Source organism: Parasteatoda tepidariorum, chromosome 7, assembly GCF_043381705.1.
Source record: "Parasteatoda tepidariorum isolate YZ-2023 chromosome 7, CAS_Ptep_4.0, whole genome shotgun sequence".
NCBI classification, from domain to species: domain Eukaryota; kingdom Metazoa; phylum Arthropoda; class Arachnida; order Araneae; family Theridiidae; genus Parasteatoda; species Parasteatoda tepidariorum.
Genome location: NC_092210.1, coordinates 23580480 through 23606170, shown reverse-complemented (window position 1 = coordinate 23606170; position 25691 = coordinate 23580480). Strand labels below are relative to the sequence as shown.

Genomic DNA, 25691 nt, shown 5'->3' with positions numbered 1-25691 from the left:
AATTTTACCTAAGTACATAGTGCATTCCTTTAGGAATAATTATTTTAATAATATTGAATGTGTATGATGTTCTTAATTTTTGATAATATTCTTAATTTTACTCGCTTAAGTAATAGATAGCTAAACATAATTTATTGTGAAACTGTACATTTTAATTAGTTCATATCATTAGTTCATATCATCATTAGTGAGTGATTATTTTTTCACATTTTTAATTCTTTTCAAATTTTTGAGTAATTAAATAACTGTACTTCAATTGTATGATATTTATTTTTTCTTATAGTCTGTACATATAGGTCCCATAAGCTGTATGGCCTTTGACTCAACCAATACATTATTAGCTACAGGTGGCTCTGACTCAACGATAAAAGTTTGGGATACTTTTAGAAAGTATTACACTCATAACCTTAAAGGCGGTAAAGGTGTCTATAGGTAATTCACTATTTTCCTATTAAAATTAGTTATTAGATTGTATATTGTTTATATATATATATAGATAGATAAATTTACAGGATGCATAGTGTTTTTAAAAGGTGCCATTTTTCATTGGACGTTTTTGAAAAGTGCTTAATTTTCTCTTGTACAAAATGTGATATTAATTCTTGACCTTGTTGAATTTCGCCACAAATTATGCCACTGAATTTAAAGATATTCTTCAAAATGTTCTATTCAACATTTTCGCAATTCATTTAATACCAATCTATTTCGGTGAACCTTTAATCCTTAGCGTGTTAAAACGCTAATCATTTTACATGCTTGATATAAAAAAAAAATTCAGATCCACATGTGCATATACTGAGCTGGATTTAGTGAAAAGGATTCTCGCCCTCTTGTGTGGATTTCTGCTGTATTTTGCATGAGATTTTCAATTTTCACTCCTTGAAATTAACTATTAATTGGTTAGAAACCCTTTGTCATCTAGCCAACTGTGGGGTTTTCGTGATTTTCTTTTCCGTGTAATGCAAATACAAGTTAGTTCCATCAAAAGGTTCTCTACGAAGACTAGTTTGTCCCAATGCTTGATCCAGGAGTTCCCTTGACTTCTGAGTTTGGTTCAAAATTACAAGGCTACAAAGTGAAACATTAATAGTTGTAAGCTCAGGACTTAGGCCAGCTAGCTGCTCATCACGGGATATATATTTTTTTAAATGCCCACTAAAATTTATTGTGGATACTAAAATTTCAAAATTTTGCACTTTGAAACAATGCGATATTTTTTTTTCTTATAGGAAAGAGATGTAATTAGTTTTGGGTAGCGTTTTTGTTTTTTATGAAAAAGTTGGCCTTTTTAGACTAAATAAAGTAACTATTTTCATTGATGTTATAAAAGTTTACTTTTGATTTAGGCTTCAAAACTATATTTCAAAAAAAAGTCACAAATTGATCAGCACTTAATGTGCATATAATGTTGAACCTTAGAAATTATATACAGCTTTCCTAGACATGACATTCAGATTTATGCTAAGAGCACCAAAATAGATTATCATTCAAGTAATGACATTTATTTCGAAACTTCTTGTAAGAAAAATGACATTCTCTATCTCTCTTTAAATCTTCGAAAGAGTATTAATGGTAATTTGTGAGAAACTCAAAGGCATACTAACTGAAAGGAGTTGTTAATCTATGTATCCTGTCAGATTGTTGATGCTCCCTTCAACATATTAAATTATTCCTCCTTGTTAACAAAACTAGCTCTTCAATCTTACCCAAGATAAAATTCAATGTGGACAATTACAAATATGAATTGGACTTACTTGTTATTGAGGGTTGTAGTCTCTTGTCCTCCCTGTTTTCCTTTATCCCTCTAGGTGGTAACCCCTCCCCCCCCCTGATGGTAATTATGGCTAATTGACTTAAGTCACCCACCCATCGCCAGTGGTATATGCCTAATGGACTAGGATGTTTCTCATGTGTGATAGAGGCTCATCAACTACGCCTTATAGACTTGTCTATGGCAGGGTTGGGTTTTTGACGTCAAAAAGTGGTTTTTGACATGACAAGGGTATAATGCTGGTTTAAACCGTCAAAAACTGAAGTTTGCCAAGAAAATATATAAACTTCAAAACTACCAACAGTTGCCATGCATTATATTGAAATTTAATTATACTATAGGTAATCAGCAGGTTTTAAAATATTTTTTAATTAAAATTAAGGTAAAATAACAGATTTAAAATCTCAGAAATTTATATTCAAATGCATGTGCAGAAAAATTTTGCACAAAAATTGTTTAAATATTTATATTTAAAAATTTTTTTTTTTTTTTTGATACTTAAGAAAATTAAAAGTTTATTACTATGCATTTTTGACATATAAGGAACATATAACTAATATTTATAAGGAACTTACAAGTTATGTTGTATAAATACAAACTTGATACAAGTGTATAAAAATTTTTTTTTAATGTTATACCGAATATCTTTATTATCCAGTATGTTAATTTGAATTTAAAAGTAGTTATATTTGTGAATAATGATAAATATAATTCATATTGTTTATTATATTTATTTATAATTATTACACTTATCATTTTAAAACAATTTTTATCTCTTAATTTTTTTTTCTCCACTTGTATTAAGAATACAAATAATGCATATCTTGAAAGCAAGAAGTAATTATTCAACAGCTGAATATTTAGATATTCAACAAAACTATATAGTATTCAGCAAAATGAAATTCACAAGTATTTGGATAAACTAAATTTTCAGCATAGTAAATGAATAGGCTGAATATACTGTAAATCGACACTAACTACTCTGTGTATTTAACAGAAAGCACTTAAATTTGTATTGTCTTATGTTAAAAAGATTATTAAGAAGATTTAAAAGAATATTAAAAAGATTTTTCTTTAAAAGATGTCTAATGTACAAAACTGCTAATGTTTATCTTTAAAAATGTCTAATTTTTAGTATAATCTATACTATACACTAAATTTGGTTATAAATAAATTTCTTAATAATATCACTGCAGATTTTCAATAACACATGAAAATGAATACATAATATTACAAAAGATGTGAGCTTTCAAAAGTACAAGATTTTGGTTACTATTCAAAATATAAGTGTTTCTTCAAAATTTTAAATTTATTTTTTCTGGAACATATTTAGAAACACTATCCTTTATAAAAAAAAATATATAAATTTCACATATGAATATAGGTTTTTGACAGTGAGGTTTTTGATGTGACGGTTTAAACCGTCAAAAACTGTCACATGTCAAAAACCTGCCAACCCTGCTATGGATACATTTATTGTATCTCGTTCCATGGAAGTAGAAAGATTGCACTAAGTAACCAGGGGTCTGTCCAGGCCGAATTTACTACCGTTTTGCGGTACCTTCACAAATTCAATTTTAGGTGAAATGGTAGCTTCACAAATTCAACTTTAGGAAAAACGGTAGTTTCACAAAATACTTTTTCTTAAAATTTTATTTTTGCATCACTTAAGAAACGATAAATCTATATTTTTACCATGTTTTTGTATTGATTTTGTAATATAATTTTTAATTTTTCACAAATTATGTCTAAATTTTCACAAAATAGGTACCTTTCAGAAAAACCTAGACAGACCCCTGGTAACACAATCATTTAGCTTTTGTCTGACACATTTTAGATTGCTTTAACTTCTTTTAAGAGGATGCCTTTTCTTATCCTCTTGTAATTCTTATGTACTTTGTTTGACTTAAACTCTACATAATATTTATATGCGTGATTACTTTCTTTATTAAGGAGGTTGGAATAAAATAATAAATAAATATATCAATGTATTTCTTTTATTCCCATTACTCAGTTACCTTTTTCAATTACAGTAAAGTATGTTTTCATAATATTGACTCCAAGATTCATGTTTTTGGTACTGCTGATGATTATGAAATCCATGTTTGGAATCTTCATACGAGTGAACTTGTTACTTCCCTGTCTGGCCACTTCAGCTCTGTGACCGAACTCGTTTTTACAAAAGATAGACGGCTGTTAAGGTAAATAGTCACTTTGTTTTGTAGATAAGTTGCTTTGTTGAAATTTTAAATAATATATGCTATCTGTAAAAATTAAGACTTTTATTTAACTGCATAATTTTTCTTCTGGCTATTGGTTCTACTGAAGATTTTAGATAATTAACTGAGTTATATATCTAATTTAGTCTTTCCCAGAGTGAATTGATTGTGAAAAAAAAAATTTACGAGTTTAGTTTTGAAAAATTTGGTTTCAAAATTTGGTTTTGGTTTTTTTGGTTTTTGAAAAATTTGGTTTTGTTTTTTGAAAAATTTGGAAAAAGTTTCCACAATTGCCAAGATAAATAAATTATTAAGATAAGAACTATAATTTTGTAATTCCAGTCACGGTGAATTTAATTTAATCCAATACTTTGGTAGCAACAGTAACAAATTCCAAATTTTAACGGTTGCTGATATGAGAATAATTCAAAGATAATTTTGTTTTTAATTTGTTCTCAAATGTTTAAAAATGCTAGTTGGTTGCTTAGATTTCTTTAAAAAAAATCACTTTCACACACACACAATATATATATATATATATATATATATATTGAATGTATGTATGTAAAATGGCAAGAAAGTAATGTTGAAAAATTATGTATTATATCTCATCCATTTCATAAATAGAGCTTAAATCTAAAACACTGAGTTAAAACCTTTCCCAAAATGCAAAAATAAAATATTGATGTAATTATCATAGAAAATGTGATGATAGGACTTTAGAAACTTGGGAAATTGAAAAGTCACACAGTAAGATCTATTAATATTTATATTTGTTGTCCAGACAGTATAAAACCCCATTTTTCATAGTCAATTTGTTCTTCTCTATCTACCAGAATGTTTATGTTCTCATTTAGTTTTTTGTAATGTTTTATAGCCTCTAAATAAGATCCTTTATTAATATGAATGTTTCTGTATATATTTTCTACAACCACCAGCCACACTACCACTTAACGATGTTAACGTCTTCAAACCTAATTAGCTCTATTTGTGGATTAAATTTAATATATGATTTTTTTAAAGTAATATATATAAGCCAAAATAGAATTAAGTTTAAAAGCTGCTTTAAGTTGATGCATTAAATCATTATGACTGTTCATTGCTTAGAAAGGTTGTTACTTATGGAATATCAATTGTCTTTAAATATCATGGTGCAAATTACATTTCATTTTTCCATTTTTCTTCTAAATATGCTATTAAAAATGTTTAAAAACTTTATAGCTCAAGTAGAGACAAGGTTGTGCTGTTGTGGGATCTTTCTACGTTTAAGCTTTTGAAGACTATTCCAGTATTTGAGGTAAGAAATTTGAAAAGGTTTGCTTAAAGTGAAGGGCTTATGTATAATGTGAAAAATGGACCACTCTGAATAACTTTTGATCAAATGATTGAATCTTCCCGTTCTAGGACTCAATGGTTCAAGAGTGTGACCTCAAATATACTAATTAATTAGTGCAGGTGATAATTTAAGTTACAAAATCAGACACGTAAACAAAATTTCTCTTAATAAACATACCTTTCTTCGATGGATTCAAATTTCAGAGGGGGAAGCCACTATATGGGAATTACGGTATCAATAGTTATTTCAGAAGAATGGTCCACAGCTTGGACCCCTTAATGTTAATTTTACTTTATGTGTATTTTGCCTTACTTCGCAAATTTTTCAAGTGAATTTAAACATTTTTGCGTATAATTATAAGATTCGTTCATCCAAAAATCATTTCATGTCAAAAAAAACTTCAGGAAATATTTTTTTTATTTGATAATAGTTTAGGATATTTTAAATTGTAAAGTATACAAATTTTTACTTAATTTTAAAGAATGAAATTTTTAAATGGTGAGGTGCAAAATTTGAGCTAAATCAGTTAAACCGTTCCTGAAAAAATCAAACTTTGAAAAAGTCAGATTTATTATTAAATAAAATAAATATGGCGTAATACGCATAAAGTGAAATAAACATTAAGGGGTCCAAACTTTGAAGTTCCCTTCTGACCTAACCATCGGGACCATAATTCTCAGATTGTGGCACCATCTGTATTGTGGGGGTCATATATTTGAATCTGTTTTTTAAAAAAACGGTACTTTTATTCAGAGAAAGTATGTTTCTGTGTCTGATTTTGTAACTTAAAATATCGCTCTAACTAAGGAGCTTATTCCAGGTCACCCCCTTGAACCTTTGAAATTTAAACATGAAGTTCCAATCATTAGATCAAAAGTTATTTCGGGTGGCCTGTTTTTTTTTTTTTATTTATTTATTTTATTTTTTTATTTTGCATATTGTACATATGTAGATTTTAATATTTTATTGCAGACTGTTGAATCTTGTATATTACTTCCTGAAAAAATTGTTTTGCCGAATACATCTTTATCAAGTTCTGACACTTATTTTGTTACTGCTGGTGATAAAGGTATTTTAATAAATTTTTTGATTTCTTTTTAATGCTGTACCCTGTAGAACTTTCATTACTTTATTTCTGTATTGTAAGGGAAATTTGAAAATTGAAGTTTTCAGTGAAATTTCATTTTGTATTTTATTTGAGATGAAACTGTAACTAATATTGTAGGATATAGAAGAATTTTAAAATTCTAAGAGTTAAATACTTTGGAAACTGGTAATGAAATAAAAGTTTATTGCAACTATATTGAAATGGATATGTTTCATATTACATTCAATGAATATTGCAAAGCTTTCTGTCAGAAGAATGAATAAAATGCATATTAAATATTTATTAAGCTAAATACAAATACGCAAATGTTTACTTGACTAATTAAGCTTTTTAAAAAAAAAAATTTTTTTTGGAAGAGAAAAATTTTGAAAGCATTTAACGCTGTATATAAATAAATATCGCATACAATTTATAAGTATTTATAAAAGGAATATATAAAAGGAATGTGACATTTATTTATGTGTGCAATTTAAAACTTCTGTATTGTTCAAAAACCAGGAATATTGAGGGTTTGGAGTACGTTATCTGGAACATGTATATTTGAACAGAGTGATTCCTTAATTATGTTGCCTGAAGATTCATCTTATGAAGGTCCATTAATAACGCAAGCTGTTTACATCCCTGCTTTAGAAGTTCTAGCTGTGATATCTTTTGAACAAAATATACTGTTCTACACGTTGGATAATTTCTCCATTAAAAATCAAGTAAATACAATTTTTTAAAACTTATTTTGATATCTTTTTCTTGTAAACTTCACTTAACTAAGTCCACGAAACTGAGATATTACTTAATTGAAAATGTTACACGCTTCAAAAATATATAAATTAGAAACAACAGCGGACATGTTTCCAGTTTGCATATTTTTTAAGTGAATAAAGTTTTTAATCAAGTAATAAATCTCATTTGTTATTTAATCCTGGATTTTACTGTCTAAACCATTTTTGTCTTTGTTCTCAAATATTTTAAAAGGATGAATGTTTTATCAAAAAGATTTTTATTGACCCTAATCACTCGTTCAAATATTGGCCATAATAATGTTCTATGCAGCATAAGTATTAGTCTTTTGTGATAAAAAGCAGAAATGAGTACATTTTAGGAAATTATTCTGAAAAATTATGTGTTTGTAACATTTCAAAGTCACTTGCTTCAATAATGTAAGTCATGAGCTGTTCATCCCTAATTTAGTTCAGGAGAAAATTTATATAGCATTGAAGTACAGGTATATTGCTTCATACCTGCCAAGTCTCCTTTTTTTTTTCCCCTAAGACTTCTGTATTTTTCGACTATCTCCTGTTTACCCGTATTTTCTCAAATTTCTCCATATTTTTAAAGAAAATTTGTTGATATTCCTCAATAGATGGTGCTATTGCCAGTGATGGTGAGTGTTTATAGTTTAAGCAATTATAATTAATGGTTTAGAAATATCTTTTTTTGAGAAAGCTTTATATACATATTTTTTACTTCGCTAAATGTAAGTGCTTATATTCCTTCCAATTTTGACTTAATCATTTAAGTCAAAATTGGAATGTAGGATGTATCAAAACTTTACTCGTAGCCCAAAAAAATTTATCTAGTAAAATCTCCATCATTTTGTTTATCCAATGTTGACGGATATGTGTTATTGATGTTTTCTTTCTGTTTTTTTTTTCTCGTAATGTGTAAACATTTTTTAAAACTATATCAGAAGTATGTTGCAATAGATCTCAAGTAGCAATAGATCAAGAATAGAAGTATGTTGCAATAGATTATTTTTAAAAAATCAAGATTTTTTATTAGCATATAACTTATTTCATTTTCTTCTAGTTTATAGGTTACAATGATGACATTCTAAGCATCAAGTTTGTTGGTAAGAAAGACGAGCACATTGCTGTTGCCACTAATAGCTCTCACATCAAAGTATTTCAACTGCCATCTTTCAATTGTCAGCTTTTAAAAGGACATCATGACATTGTCATGAGTTTAGATTCTTTCCCTAAGCACAAAGACATTCTTATTAGTGGTTCAAAGGTAAATTTTTTTATTTATTAAGTTTTGTTTACACTTGGTAGGAATTGAGCCATTTTTGTTTTGGGTTTTAATTTCTTATTATGTATATAGGATAATAATGTTAAAGTTTGGTTTGTTGGCTCTGACTCTCCGATCAATGCTGAATATACTGGATTTGGTCATACAGATTCAGTTACTGCCATTTGCTGCTGCAAGTGAGTAATTTTTTTTTACTTTTTGACTGTAAAAGCTAGTAAGGGGTATATATCCCTCATTTGGGTCAAGTTTGTCTTTTTTTTTTTTTTTTTTTTTTTTTTTTTTTTTTTTTTTTTTTCCTTTTAATTCTATGTCAGAGATGCACAACCATTTTTGAATACCAGTCATAAGGAAGAAGGTTGGGAGCCATAATTATATGGCCCAAATTGCAAAAATGTGAATTGTTTTTATATTTTATTTGAAAATTATCTGAATGGTTTGCACACATGTTACAATTTTTCCACTTTTTTTTACTGATGTACCCTTAGTAAAAAATTTTAAAAAAATCAATAAATGTTCTAATTTAGCTGAAGATAACGATTTAAAAATCATTTTTTAATATTTAAAATTAGCAGAAGAGCAGTAAATCAAATAAATAATGTATAGAACGCAAAGTAAAAAATGAAGGAAAAAAATTACAACTTTTGATCGGATTAGCGCATAGTAAACTCAATCCTAATGATTCTTGGGTCTAGCCTCAAATATATTAATTAGTGCAGGCAATATTTTAAGTTACGAAATTGAAAATTAAAATGTACTTTCTCTGAATAAACATGCGAACTTTTCCAACAGATTCGGATTTCTGAAACTCAAAAAATCCCCAGGATAACTGGAAAATGTCCCGATGATTTGGTCAAGAGAGTAGCCGAAAGCTTAAGCCCTTCAATATTAATTTAACTTTTCACTATATTTCACAGTATCTCAAGAACTTTTTGAGCAAATCGGAAACTTTTTCACGCTATTATGAAATTCTTTTATCAAAAACAAATAATAAAAAAAGGTGCTTCATATGAAATACAATGTTTCAAAATAAAAACCTGTGTTTTATCCAAGTTAATGATTCAGTTTTCTGTTGATTGATTTTTTGTCATTTCATTTAGTGGACAATAATTGCACCATAAAGTTTGTTTTCTTTTGAAGTAAGTTAACCAAATACTGCCACTTTTCTGTCATTTCAAAAATTTTAAAGGAAAACATAGAAGTGCAGATGTGCAAATAAAACACACTCAAAGTGTGTTGCAATATTTTTGCCAGTTGTTTTTAATCAGTTCTTTTATTTTTATATGAATTGTATTCCGTTAAATATGGTGATAATATGATTATATTTTGATTATTGGGAATATACATGTAAAATATAATTATAAGCATGTAAAATATAATTTTAACAATAAATACATAATGGTAATGGCATATTATTTTTCTTTCTTGTATTTTTGTAATTAGTATGCGGAAGGATTTTGGTTATAAGTTCATTTTAAAATATGTATTTAATATAATTGAAGATTTAAAATATATGGAATTATATTGAATATGTTTAATGCACACTTTGATGCCTTATAAGGCATGTCAATTTCATGTCATGTCTGATGGTTTCATGTGCTAAAATAAAACTAATGGCACTACAAGGCCAGCAGATCTGAAGTCTTTTTCTGACTGGTAGTATAAGTGCTTGACATGTCTTTGGGTGAAAATTTTTATTATTTTTTGTACATCTTTAAAATCTGAAAACCATTTTTTTTTCCAGCTCTTGACAAGCAAAAGATATGAGCTTTATCAATTTTGAACTAGGTGCATGATGCGAAAATGTTCATGTATTACAATTTGTATTTTTAAAAAATTGATTTTTGTAACTCCAATAATAACTGCCTCCAATAATCTCTATCTTTCTTTTTAAAAAAAACAATTAAGCAAATGGGTTTCTTATAATACGATTGAACCTCTAAAAACATAAGAATTTTTAAATGTATTTCTGTTGTCTGTATTTCTGTTGCAAAAGGCAAAAAACCTGGTGGGTGTGTAACTGTTTGGTGCAAATTTGAGAAAGAAAAGTTGTGCTATTTTTATTTGAATCATTTTTCTTTTGATTTCTTATTGGGGTAGCAAAATCATGTTTTCTTGTATTAGGATTTTAATTTTCTTATCTAAGTTTTTTTAAAGGCAATGTCAATGAGTCCTGCTACAACCAACAAGCCTGGCTACACACACCTTGGTAAAGGAGATAAACTATTTTACTCTAAATTCAGCTACAATTATTTTGAAGATGAAAAATTTTGTCAAAAGAATGTAAATTTAAAAATAAATATAATTCCAATGTTCATATTTTTAGAATTAAGTTCGAATTTTAATATTAAATTTTAAAAGAAATATTCTGCTCTTGTTCTATAGTAGTTAAGCATGTGTATTTAAGTATTGCCATTCATTCAATTCCAAGAAGAGTTCTATTTTTCATTTCTTTGTCACGTTGTATATTAATTGTTCCCTATTTTATTTTCTGTATGTCTATTAAGCAATTATTAAAATCTAAGAATTCTAAAATGCATCTTTCTTCCTATCGCCTTAAAACTGATATATTTTCTTATTAGTTTAAATAAAAATTTATGTAAGTGCTTCTGTTTATTAAAAATATTTCATTAAAGAAAGTAACTGAACTAACAAAAATAGATTATTATGTGACTAAGATATGCATCTCTTGTATCAAATACTATTCTATCTGATACAAGTACATTGACATAAATTGTAAGACAAGCTATCATTAACCTTTAACTTATATAAATATATATATATTATTACATATACAGTCAAACCCCGCTATAGTGAACATGGTTTATAGTGAACNAACTTATATAAATATATATATCTATCTATATGTGTGTTTATAAAATGCTTGCTCATAACCTAGGAACAATAATCATAATTCACCAGTTAACTGTAATAAAAATATAAACTTTGTAAATTTTTTTATGTTATACATATTCTATATATTTATTTTATATTATTTACAAAACTGATATAAAAGTGAAATTTTAAATTTTTGTGTGAAAAGGAATACTAAAAGGTGTGGTTATGTAGTGGCCAATCCAAAGATGGCATAGTATTTCTATTATAAGGTTGTTCAATATTTATGTTGTAGTGCAACTTCACCACTTTGAGAGCATTTGACCCAATTAAAAAAAATATATTTCTTTGGGTATACAAGCCCCAATTCTTAATGTGTTCTTCCTATGTTACTAATGTGTTCTTCTAGGAGGATAATTCACTTGTCCAACCTAATTGAAGGCACATTAGTATGCTCTGACAAGTTGAATGCATTTGAATTTACATTTTAAGTTAATTTAACTTTACCTGTTAGGAAGTATTTGTTTAAATGACAATAATTAACAATTATTTTGCTTTTCAAGCAAAACCTCTTGATCTAGAACTGTAAATTTTGAAGGGAAAAAAAACACCTTGAAAAAAAATGCTTGTTTTTTTTTTCAATTGAATATATCAAGTAGGCCCACTTGCTATCACCACAGTTGCATCAAATATTTTAAATTAGGTGGTTTTTAATGATTTTTTTGAATAATTACAGGGGAAAGAGAAGATTCTTTGCATCTGGTTCTGAAGACACGACCTTAAAGCTTTGGGAAGTCCCCGAGTCGAAACCAGTAGTGGCCACAAAGCCACTATTGAGTCCTTACTGCACCGTGAAAGCTCATGATAAACTAATTAATGATATTGATATCTCTGAAAATGATAAATTTCTTGTTACTGGTTCTCAAGATCATACTGCTAAAGTTAGTTTTTTTTTTTAATATAATCAATTATATATTTTTTTATGTTTCATTATTTTGTAACTGTTAGAAAAGAAACTTACTAAGAAAACGGGACTGGAAGAAAACATTTGATTAGAAGTAGGATTATTTTTTTTCGCTTTGTTTAAAACAGGTAGTATTTAGTGTGATTCTTTTTTGCTTGGTTAAAAACTGATTTTATTCAGTATGAGTCTTTTGTTATATGTTTAAAACTGGTCTTGGTAACTGGATTTATTTGGTAAGTCAGGTTTTATTTGATGATTTAACACGTTAAGTTCACGTAACACGTAAATAAAACGTAAATAATTACTAACATGTAAATAAAAATTAAGTCCAAAAAATATTTTTCAAGTTGAAATATTTTACATTGTTCCCTCTAAATATGATACATTTGTCCTTAAATAAAGATGCATAACTTTATTGAATCTGACATAGATGACGTTCTTAAATCTTTGAATTGGTAGCTTTATGATATGTTTTTTAAATTTCCTTTGTATACTTTGCGATACTCTTGAATAAATTATTTTAACTTTTCTAATTCGTAATTTTTTTTAATGTAATTTAAAATTTTTCGTGAAATAAAAACTTTATATATAAAGAAAATATGATAAAAATTGCAAAATTAATTGCATATAACATATTAATAATAGTTTTTGAAAGGGTCAAATTGATATCTAGTTATTCATATCTATCTCCTCATTGTTTATAATGCGTTGATATTTCACAATCAACAAATGTCTGAATTCTTTACTGGTGTGTAAGTAGCCCCCTTGATTTTCATAGAATTTTGAGGCTTTGAAAAGTTGACATATACACTGATGAATTCAGTAGTTAAAATAAATGACAATTTTAATTTTCCAACTGAATTTGTGAAAAAGTTTATTATTGAAATTTTGTATCTAAGTCTTCTGTTATTAATATTGAGTTCATTGTATTGCAACTTCTGAATTCCTTGATTATTTACTCCTTGTAAATTTTTTAAAACAGGGGGGTTACAAACATCCAATCATAAACCTCAAATTTAGTTATTGCATTCATACTTTTTAACTATTTTACTGATTTTATTGCACTGCATACTTTTCAATTGGAATTGAAAAAAAAATGAATATACCTTGTGGTTTATTCATATTTAAAAAATTGTATGCTAGATAAAGTATCTGCATTACAGGGTCTAAAGATTGAAGGAATAATCTTTATGGCAGTATAAATGTTGTCCACTTTAAAAGAAGGCTCTCTTTTGGGAAAAATATGTCAACAAATTTCTTCTAGATATAACCTGCACCAATAAATGCCTCCTCCAAGGCATTGGTAATGAAGTCCTGCGCATGTTAATATACCATGCATTGTTAAAAATAAAAAAAATCACTGTTGATCATCTTGATTTTTTTTACTATTAAATAATTATTCACTGTGTGGTCCTTTAGTTTTTATTTCATTAATTATTCAATGAGTGGTCATATAGTATTTTACATTATAAAATAAATATTCAATTTTTCAACACCATGTTTTATATTTCTTACAGTTTTGCTGTTTATTAACAAAAGTTTGATATTAAGTATTAATTTTATTGAAGATTTAACTCAGTCTTAATTTTATTTCTTTTGATGCACATACATTTTACTCTAAATGAATAAAACTTTGTAGTTTATTCATTTGTAAAAGACAGTGCTAAATAGAGTATCTGCATTACAGGGTCTAAAGATGGAAGAAATAATCTTTATGGCAGTATAAATGTAGAACAGAAATATATTTTGTGTAATGATTTTAATGGATTTTTTTTTAAATATATATATATACTAGCAGTAATATTATTTTTATACCTATTTTTTTTTTTTTTCAAAAAAAATTTTTTTAATGCATATTACATTAAGATACAAACAGGCTTTCTTATTGATTTTATTTTATTTAATAAAATAATCCCAATTCTGAGTTTACCACTATCACTGTTCAACTCCGTGACCTTGTAATTTTGAATACAACCCAGAAGGCAAGAGAACTCTTGAATCAAGGATTTTAAAACTTTCGTTGTCACCCTAAATTTTGGGTTAATAACTACTTTTGTCCAACTTGTAGCCTTGTAATTTGTAACCAAATTCAGAAGACGAGAACTCCTGGATCGAGTATTGGGAGAAATTTGCCGTCATGGAGGATTTTTGACGGAACTAACCTGCATTTGCTTTTCATGGAGAGGAACACCTCGCACCGTTATGGACAGTTTAGCCTTTGTGGAATACTTTTTGATAGAACCAGCCCACATTTNTAACCTAATATCGTGATATAAAAGGGTTGATTATATCGATTTAAGAAATTTCTATATCGTCCAGCCCTACTGTCTACCACTAAGGATGTTCTATGTCAGCATTGTGATTGATACGAGCTGGGAGCAAAATTCGTATCAGACGAACACTGCTGTGATTCGAACCTGGGTCACCACATTGGGAGACCCCTGAGCCCTCATGACTCATTCTTAATGATTTTTACACCTTATATCAGCTGAAACACAGTGTATCTTAATGCTAGCAAAAATAGGCAAACCATTTCCATCATCTCAAATGCTTACATATTATTTTAGTAATCCGTTATAAAAGATACTTTCAAATGTCCATCTTTAAATGTATTAACTGGTCTTATTATCTTTGTATTTTAGCCATATAGTAGTAATGTTTTTGATTTCTGTCTGTTATTTTGTTGACACCTTTTTTGTGTTACTTTATCTTCATTTGTTACAGATTTGGGATTCTTCTGATCTGTGTCTTATGGGTACTTTAAGAGGTCACAAAAAAGGAGTTTGGTGTGTGAAATTTTCACCCGTTGATTTAGTAAGTTTATTTATTTTAATGTTTGTTTTTTTTAAGAATTTTCTATTTATTTAATTTTCATCTATTACTATTTACACAAAACTGGCAGCTCACTGATTTGATGAGACTTAGTAGAGAGAGTTTTCTCAGTTAAGTTGAAAAATATTTATAAACTTGTAGGTGGGTTAGCAGTGTAAGAAATATTCCTTATTGTCACGTAGGGGACGAGATTAAAATTCACACCACAATAACTCTCCAAATTTCATGCATAAGAAAGGAAGTTCTTGTATCTACTAAATATTTGCAAAAAGATTATTTCTTATCAGTTTCTCTCTTATTTGTCTGAAACTCTCTGTGGAACTTATAGATTGCTATTTATTGAGGAGAACATATTGTCACTGTTCCTTCCGCCAACGACATCCATCTTAAGGTTAACAATAATTTTCTTCGTCTTTGAGCTATTATGCTATGTTTCACCATGATTGGAGAAAGATAGCAGTTTTGTGTAAAATTCCTCCCCCTCTTAGTTACTAAACCCCATCTTATTGACTCACTATTTGAACTTACTATTTATAACTATTGAGTTACAGAAAACTAATATATGATGCAATCCTTGAAACTTTAAAGGCATATTCCTTAGAGATTATTGTTTTAAAATACCCAGGAAATGAATGAATTCACATTTATAGTTTATAATAACTCTGTGAGTGATGTTAGTGTTAACTGTGAAGGGTTTTTTGATGAATCCTATACAATTGGTATTAATTGATCAAAAATTCTTCGGTACTGAAGAAGGCTATATCTGTAGACTCTCATTCTGCAATCTTTGCAATTGCTTCTGCATTAAACAATTATCTAATTGTGGTGAATGGTATTTGGTCTAGAGCAATTTCTTCTGATTAGAAAATATTCTTCCGTAGCCAGGCGACCAAATAAGGAATTAACATGTAAGTTCCCTTTTTTACATGTTAATTCTTTTTTTTACTTCTGGTTCTATTTTCCAGCATATGGTCTAGATTCTTGTCAATTATTTTTAGTAGACCTACTGTTACTTTGCAATTGCTGCACAAATGCTGTTATCTTAAATTTCTTTTAATTTTTAATGCATGTATCTAAAATATTTTGTTACAGTATTATTATTTTTAAACCAATAAATCCTAAATCATTTTTAATTTAGGAAAAATGAAATAAAGCTTGGGTTTGCTTTTACTTTGACTTCTTTATTATTTTAATTGAAAAAAATTAAGCAATGATATTAATGTCATAGTAGAATATGTTTAGAATTAATATTTTATTTTGTAATAGATTCATTCCTTTTTATTTATTTTTGATTGATTTAAAGATTTCCCATAGGTAATTTTTGAACATTCGTGATACATCTTTGTATCGTGATATCTAACTGATGATGTATCACGATTTAAAATTTCTGACATCACCCAGTCCTAATCTTAGTATTTGACAATTAAGCTACAATTTTAGTTATTTGGCTACTATTTTTGTTCCTGTTCAGGCAACTATTTTCATAGTTTTAGGCAACTATTTTCATAGTTTTAGGTTACTAATAGCAACTATTTTTGTTCATTTTTTACTGTAGCAAGCCTGCACTTAAAATGTTCAAATACCATTTATTTATTAAAATTTATAGTAAAACCTTATAGTCCCAAAAGTCACCAAAATAGTTTCCATAGTAACCATTTTCAGCGTTTATAGCAGGGAAAAAAAACATAATTTGGCTTATTTTTCTCATTTTCAGCTTATGTATATACGCCAAAAAAAAAAATTCCTCTAGACTAGATTCAGTTTCAGGACTGTGAATTTAACTTTCAGAGACAAACTTAATTTGATATAAGAAAGTTTGCTCCTTTTATTAAGTTAAGTATTTTCAAAATAAAGTTGTCTTTTATTGGTTAATACATTCACAATTGTCTTTACATACTTTGTTTAAAAAATTGGGGGTTCTGCACAAAAAAAAAAGTTGATCTTTTAGGCTTCCAAAGCCGAAAAAAGCTGCTGGTCTCAATTTCTTTTTTCTCTTAAAAATTTTGTTTCTTGCTTCATTTATTATTATTTTATGATTTCAATTTGTATAAGTTCATCAAGTTTTTTTTATAAATTTTTTTTTAGTCTGTATTAAGTGGGTAATCTATATTATCTTCTTTTTTTTTTATGTATTACAACTTCTAGAAGATAATCTGCAGATCTTCTCACTAACATTTATTTGATTTCAGGCAGTGGCAACATGCTCTGGAGATGAAACTATAAGAATATGGTCAATAAATGATTTTTCATGTCTAAGGGTAATTCTGTTTTTTTTTAAATTCTTTTCAAAATTATTTACTTAATTTTTTTAAGCAAATATTATAATGGTGTCATACAGAGCTATTTTTATGTATGTTTATTTTACAATAATTTAGTCCTTGGTTGTATTTATCGATTAATATTTTCAGGGATGTTTATTAAATGTTCTTTTTTTCTTTCTTTTTTTAATTTTTATATAGGTTTTTCAAGGACATGAAGCAACAGTTTTGCAAGTTGTTTTCTTAAGTAGGGGTACTCAAATCTTATCTAGGTAAAGTAATTTATTTTTGTTTCGTATTTTATTTCATACCTAGTATTTTATTGATGTTGTAATATACTTCCTTTGCATTTATTAAAAATTGTTATGTACATTTTTTTAATTTTCAAAATCAGAAAAGTAACTTCTATAGGATTAAGTACATAGAGATTTCAAAAGTATGTAATTATAGTTTTTATATAGGTTTCTTTTATCAATAATAAGCATCAAAATGCTTTCAAATTATAATTTGTTAAACTTTTTTACAATGAAAATGTACGTCTTACTCATATAAAAATTGTTTTGATTTTAACATTCCATTAGTTTTTGGTCAAATTTATATTTGGTAAGGTACAATATACCTTAGCAAAACAAACTTTGTCTAATTCCAGTAAAAAAAATAATAAAAAATTGAGAGAGGGGAGATTCTGTTAATCATCGTAAGTGTATATAAATATAATAAAAATACGAAGTGAATATAATAAAAAGTGAATACGAAGTGATAAATATAATAAAAATACGAAACAGAAACTACATTGAGAATTAAGAAATAGAGCAAATATTTCCAATTTGAAACAGTACCAAACTGCTAATTTTACAACTGAAATAAAACATTTGAAGAAAATGTAAATTAAGACAAAATACCCGATTGATCCACTGTAACAGCAGCACACAATTAAATTTAAAACACAATGAAAGAATGGAATTCGTGTCAGCTTTCTCAGGAGGACTATACTATGCAATCAGTCTTAATTTACCTTTTCTCAATGCAATGGAACCCCGGTTTTATGTTGTCCGTTTCGTAGGTTATCCTGCTTCCTACGTTATTTTTTGCTGGTCAATGAAAATAGCCTATACCGATAATGCTATCACGGATTTTATGTTTCCTTTTTTAAAGAAGATTCTGCTTTATATGTTTTTCTTAAAAATCAAAATTATTTTTTCTCTATAAAATTCGCAAAAGCTTTCTCTGAATTTTTTCAATTATTAGCTGATTTTGGATTTACTGACATTCTTTTTTCTGTGAGAAGGAATTTCCCCTTTTGAATCAAGCGGGTGGTGGAATGGGCAAAAAACTGGAACGGTAGTTAAAGTAAGTACGGGAGCTTAATTTTTCAAATTTGCGAGTGGAATTTATTGTAGCAAACCTTAACTTTTAAATCTAGGAATTATCTAATCATGTAAAGAACGTTACACTACAAACAACTGTTTCAGTAATCATTTAATTCAAAAATATACAAAAAAAAATTCCCCTATTTTATGGTAGTCCGCTTCGTGCAATTTTTAACCCTAGCCTGATGGAAAACAAAATCAGGGCTCCGTATTATATATATTACATATTCAGGTTCCGTTATTATTTATTTATTGTTAATATTATCTATTTTCAGTGCTTCTGATGGCAATATAAAATTATGGGATATTAAAAATAGCCTGTGTACAAAGACCCTATCAGAGCATGATCTTAGAGTGTGGACTTTGGCAGTGTCTTCTAATGAAGAATATGTTGTATCGGGAGGAGCAGATTCCAATGTCATAGTTTGGAAAGTATGCATGAAAAATAGATAACATATTTGTTGTGATGTTTTGATTTTTAAAGAAGAGATTTAATTTATATATGTTTAAAGCAAAAATAAATGATAAGGATGTTTGATGGAGTACTAATGGTTAACCAAGTGAGCACGAGCAGTTCTAATGGTTGTTGCGTTATAGCAAGCAAAGGACTGAGCTCCCTATTTTCTATACATAGTAAAAAAATCAGCTTGTTTTAAAAGACTGGCTTAGGGGTTTTTTCTTCCCATTTCTATTTTTTTTTTATTATTATTTTATTCTATATGCTTTTTATAGCCCAAATACTGACTGTCCTTATTATTTACTTTTGTTATTGATCAGAAAAGAAACTTATTTCCAATTTTATCAAAAATGTTTAAATTTTTTTTCAGGCAGACTATTTCTTTTTTGAAAAAAAAATTCAGATAATGTCAATTTAATAGACTTGATTTATTTTTATTTCTAAGACATATTTTATAATGAAATAAAATATGTCTAGAAAGAAATTCTTGTATAAATTTACAGGTTTTAAAGTATTCTGCAAAAAGATTTCTTATTTAAAAAAATTTATTAGGATATATGAATATTTTATGCATATGAGAAGAATCTACTTATTATAGATGATTCATTTAGTTTTACAAATGTTGTTAACATTCAATATTAAAAATAACAAACAATTTGGCTAACCAATAATGGTCTTTGTTGTTTCCCTCTTATATAAATTTACAAAGTTAACAAAAAAAATTATGTTTATTGTTCATCATTACAATTATTCTCCTCTTAAATTACAGGATACTACAAAAGTAGAAAAAGAAAAGGAGATCTCTGATAAGGAAGAGTATTTAGTTCAGTGAGTTATCTGTTTTTTGCTTTTGTTTCCCTTTAGCTAACACATCGCCACACACTTTTATATTCACAATCATTCAGAACAATTTTTTTTTAAATTTTATGCATACTATATGAAATTGAATATTATCACATTCTGTCACGCACATTGTCACAGTTCTTGTATGAAAACTCATGACTGCTGTAATCATCAATTCACCTCAACGCACCAAACAAACAATAAAATAAAAAAAACAATTGTAATGAGATCTGGAATGTTATAAACCTTTTTTTTGGGTGTATTGCTAAGTAATTGACAAATAATTCCATTAGTACACTAAGTATCAATAACAGACTACCTGGAAAATCGGAAAAGCCAGGGAATTTAGAAATTGTCCAAAAAAAAAGCAAGGAATTAAACAGTTTTGTGTCAAAATCTGGAAACGCTAGGGAGTTAGGTTTGACGAGCGCCAAACAAGCGATCTTCGCGGTAACATTTTCCAGGGAACACATTTCCAAAGCATGAGTTTCTTTTTCCCTCATTTGACAGGAGCCGAATTTCGCATAGCCATAGTTACGACTTGGGAAATTTTCAACTGGAAATAAGTTGTTTGTTGTTAGAATCCAGAACAGATAGAAGGATGGATGAACTTCAGATTGTCTATTCTTATATTTGATTAAGAAATTCGTTGGGATGTTTTATAATCTCTTATAAATTAATGTTTAATAGCACTCAAACTTGTCTCCTGTTAAGGATTCGCAAGAAGCATGGAAATTGCTGTTCCACATGGAAATTATAAAGCAACAACTATAATATCTTCGGGTCAATCCAGGTTTTATTTTTAGGATCTATTTGTGTAAAAAATAGAAATTATTTTTTTCTGAAAATTTCTGAGATTAATGAAAAACATATAATTTTAACAAATTCTATTTTTTATATCTTTTTTTCTTATTGTAAATCCATTTGTTTTTCCTAACGTTTTTTGGCCACTTTTCCTGTTGCCTTTCAAATTAGTTCCTATGTACTTAATATGTTGTTACAATATGTAAATTTAAACCGTCACTTTTTTGAAACGTTCATTTCGTGACGATTCCATCATAATTTTACGAATCATCATAATTTTACCTTATTTATCATTTTTTGGCTCCATTAACGTGGTTTTTCTAATATTTTGACCTTTGCATTGACAGTGCATACTATAATATTAAACTGGACTTTTTTTAAGTATATCGGGAAAAGTCGAGGAATTTTTTTGTTTTTATTCTACTCAAAGCAATAGCCTTCTGAGGCTTTAAGCTGAATAAAAATTAAGGAGTGAAAGTAACAAAAGAAAGTGTATTTCAGGTATAACTTAGTCCAGAGGGTACAAAACATGATCATTAATTACTCTAACAGAAGGTCATGTTCGGATAAAAGCTGGGTATTCAATGTCCTGCATATCGAGTCTTATCTATGTTTATGTCTGAGGTGTCTTTTCAACTGTCTTCATTACCTGTTGTGTTGTGATTACTAAGAAAATCGGTTCTTTCATTTCCAGGTATATTGAGATGACTGGAAATATTTTGCAGCAGGGAAAAAAACATAGTAGAAAAAATAACCTTGTTTTTCTTTACCCCTAACCACCTTAACTGTGAACCGCATAAAAAAGGTTCCCTAAAGAACTAGAAATTGAATGCTATTGGCCATTCTCTATTGCAGAAAAATTTTCTTTTTAAAAATAAAAATGCAACAAAAATATCCTTTTTTCAATCAATATTAATAAAAATATTTTTTCCAGAGAACAAGAACTTGTGAATTTAGTTTACAAAGAGAAGTGGATTAAAGCTTTAGGATTAGCAATTACATTGGATAAACCATACCAGGCATTTATTATAATTCAAGGTAAGATCATATTAAAAGTGAATTATATAATTCAATAAAATTGTACTCATATTTAATGAGCATTTTTTTTATAGAAATTCTAAACAAAAATGGAGAGGAAACTCTAGAAACTGTTTTTTCTACATTGCGTCAAGATCAAAAAGGTACAATTTTTTTTTATCAGGCATGATATTCTGCCACATTTTTAAAATTTTCTTCCTTTTTCATCAGTTTTTATTATACATTGGAGGTTTTTATTATGCAATGTTTTTATCATACACTTTTTGAGATGTTATAATGAAAACTTTTAAATCCATGGATTGATGAAGATTGTGATCAATTACTTATTTTCAATGTGGCTTTTTGGTAATGATTCAGTAAGTTTTTCAATTTATCTAAGATTTCTGTGGTCAGTTTTGCAGTTGTAAGCTTTTCATATTTAAATTTGTGGTGCAAGTGCTGCGCCAATTGTGGAGGCCTGCTCGAAATTGTAAGAATTGGCTTAAATTGCGCTAATCTGCGCCAAAAAGGATATTTTCCCCTGGGTATTGCCAAGTCACAATTTTGCAGCAACCAAGCTACTGCCATGTGGTGGGTTGCTTTGGATTCAGTGGGAAGGATTCTTGCACTCTCATATGCAACTCTGCTTCATTTTGCATATTCTCAATTTCAGGCTTCATTTTCCACTCTCTGAAATGAAACCAAAACTTCTCTCGAATTTTCGGGGACCAACTAAACATTGCCAAATTTTAATAGCAAAAGAAAATTTTATTTCTCTTGTTAATTTCGTCGTTATTGAAGTGCCATCGTCTTCGTCAATGGCAAGCTACTGGCCTTCTTGCGCTTTTCTATTTATAGATTGGTACCATGATTTTTGAATTAACTTGAGGGACCATTCACTAAGAGAGCAGTGAAGAACCACAAAGCTTCATAAACCTCAAAATTTCCATCTCCCTTTTATTCATTTAATTTAATAAAGATAAGAATTAATTGAGTTTCCTAAGCGTAAATTTTAACTGAGGGACCATCCACTAATTGCATATTGTTTTTAAACATTTATTTTAATTTATTACTTTGTTTTACTACTTTTTTTTTATTACCTATTGCATGTTATTATTGTATTATTGCTTTCAAAATTTTCAGTGCTCTTAATTCGTATTAGGAAAAAACTTAATAATATTTAGAGGCAAGATTTTAAATAAGTATGAAGAGAGGGGCTTTCAATCTTTTTTCAGCAAAAAATCTTATGTTTTTCAGATTTGTCATTCAAAAATACTTTAATTCATCTCTTAATTGATTTGATTTAAAACAATTGATATAAAAAAATTTTAATCATCACAAATTTACTAAATATTTTGAGTGTAGGGACAATATAATAATTTACTTCTGACAAAAATTACTCATTGTATTTGCATTTAAAAATTATTTAATTTTTTTTAATCATTTCATTAATAAAAAAAAGTGCTAGGTAACCAATTTTAAAAAAAAATTATTAGGGGCCATTTACTAATTTATATTTGTACTAATACTAATTTATATACTTTACTAATTTATATACTTAACATATTTTTATAAATTCAGTATGTATATTAATCCTGTTAATGTTTTGTTGATTTTACTATTACAAATAACATTTATTTAAAATTTAAGAAAAATACACTATAACCTTAAATAATAGTTAAATTAATTAGAGTTTTGAATTACCTTTTACAGAATTAAATAAAGTAATTGTTAATTTAAAAAATAGTATGAGCCACTCAATATTAAATTTATTTAAATTGCTTTTGCCAAAAGCTCTTTTTTAAGAAATATTTTGCCTATAATAAATAAATTTTTAGATCTTTTCCAAACTGAGACACCATTGATTCACTTGCTGTATGATGAAATGGCGTCTCTAGTTAAAGCATTGTTAGGACGTTTTTTTTATGAGTTATGCTTTTCTTAGTTTGTCAGGAAAGGACTTAAAATCATTGGATGTAAAAAACGCAGATATTTGGCAAAATTCAAATTTAATAGATAATGGAATAGATACCACAAAGGCGATGACGTCCTTATCTTCTTCAGAAAAAAAATCTATGTATTTAGGTTCAAGGTCTTTTTACTTGGCATGCGCAAAAAAGTTTTTAAAAGCATTGTCTCTTGAAAATAGGTTAATTTACCATCTTAAAGTGTTGCATTTTGTAATGCAACACTTTGTGAGCGAAACGCTACTTGAGAATAGGGCAAGTTTAAATTTGCATAGTGTTAATGGTTTGAAACAAGTTGTGTCACATATTAACAAAGTAGGGGGTTTAAATAACTTTAAAGTGGACAACAATATGATTAAAGTGGCCCACTTCTATTAAGTCAATAAGATATCTGGCAAAAGTAACCCCATCCATTATAAAATCTGAAGAGGCATCTTTGTTACTAGATGAATGGACGAGGTTACGTGGGGAACCAGAAGGTTATTCTTCTGAGTCAAATGAATATGCACCAATTGATGTGTTTTGGAAAAACTATTTTGTGAAGAAAGATAATTTGGGAAACATCAAATATCCTTTTGTAATAAAGCTTTTTAAAGCTCTTTTGTGCATACCACATGTTGATGTTGAAAGAGGTTTTAGTGTGAGCGAAACGCTACTTGACAATAGGGCCAGTTTAAATTCGCATAGTGTTAATGGTTTGAGACAAGTTGTGTCACATATTAACAAAGTAGGGGGTTTAAATAACTTTAAAGTGAACAACAATATGATTAAAGTGGCACGTGCAGCATTTAAAAATTATTCTGCTCGATTAGAGGTTGAGGAAAAAGAATGTGAAAACACTGAAACCAAGGAAAGCAGATTGAAATTGATTTGCAAAAAAAATTGAAGGCTTCTCAAGATCTCTTAGCCACAGCTGAAAAAAAATAAAGACATGTTGATTATAGAAAGCGGACAAATCCTCTTATCTGAGGCTAAGTCGAGGATAGCAGAATATTTAACAGCATTGGAGGATAGCAAAAAGAAACTTAATTTGTTAATGCAGGAACCTTCAAAAAAGTGTAAAAAATAAGATATGTTATTAATGAACAAAATTAAAAATGCTTGTTATTACATTCTTATTTTATTTCTCTTTATTAACTGTGCTCCAAAATTGCTTTTTTGTTGCTCCAAAGATGCTCCCAAACCATGTTTTGTCACTTGCACCACTGAAATTAATATTTTTATGTAGTAGGTAATCTATTAATGATACGATGAAGAAATCTTGTTTAAAAGTTTGAAAAACTTGCTGTAAATTATTATTGCATAGTATTAAATCTGCTACTCACAAAATACAACTTTTTTTAAAGAGCATGTTACATGTATTGCACAAGTTTTTTCACTATTGTGCAATCTCATACTTGTACTGTATTTTCTTGAGCTGAATTGAATTACAATACAAAATGCCAGTCCGTTTAATTCGTATTTAGTCTCATTCGGTTACGCGAGGAAGAAAAAAAATTCAATCAATTTTTTTCCCTCTCTACAAGCTATTGGATCAGTATTTTGTGTTGGCTACTACTATTTATTTTCTCTTTGTTTACAGAAGCGCTACTGAAGTTCTCTGGAGATTGGGTCACAAATGCAAAAACATTCTATCCAGCTGTATTAATTTTGAACATGATTTACAACAGTCATGATTGTGAGGAGCTGTTGAAATTGCCGAATATCTCTACTTACATTCGGGATGCCTTGCCATATTTAGGTTTGTAGCAATTTCTAATATTTATATCATTATCAGGTATCCTTCAAGGATTTCTTGCAAAGTTTTTGGAATTTTCCAATTACTACAGAATATGTAATCTATAAGAACCACTTATGTATAAAAATGCTTATGAAATTAAGTCTTGTT

The 25691-nt window shown here is 28.1% G+C and overlaps 1 protein-coding gene across 2 annotated transcripts in view; it reads left to right on the top strand.

Moving 5' to 3' along the window:
- Window positions 1–25691, top strand: part of LOC107447834 (transducin beta-like protein 3) — a 32745-nt gene that overhangs the window by 2720 nt on the left and 4334 nt on the right. For both annotated transcript variants that reach the window (XM_071183184.1, XM_016062866.3), the window contains exons 5-20: window positions 284–432; window positions 3805–3972; window positions 5212–5287; window positions 6299–6395; window positions 6933–7138; window positions 8238–8441; window positions 8532–8635; window positions 12028–12232; window positions 14980–15069; window positions 17277–17345; window positions 17547–17617; window positions 18991–19147; window positions 19942–20000; window positions 21754–21857; window positions 21932–22000; window positions 25386–25544. In XM_071183184.1, the coding sequence (XP_071039285.1) occupies window positions 284–432; window positions 3805–3972; window positions 5212–5287; window positions 6299–6395; window positions 6933–7138; window positions 8238–8441; window positions 8532–8635; window positions 12028–12232; window positions 14980–15069; window positions 17277–17345; window positions 17547–17617; window positions 18991–19147; window positions 19942–20000; window positions 21754–21857; window positions 21932–22000; window positions 25386–25544 (1987 nt within the window). The remainder of the gene's footprint in view (window positions 1–283; window positions 433–3804; window positions 3973–5211; window positions 5288–6298; window positions 6396–6932; window positions 7139–8237; window positions 8442–8531; window positions 8636–12027; window positions 12233–14979; window positions 15070–17276; window positions 17346–17546; window positions 17618–18990; window positions 19148–19941; window positions 20001–21753; window positions 21858–21931; window positions 22001–25385; window positions 25545–25691) is intronic.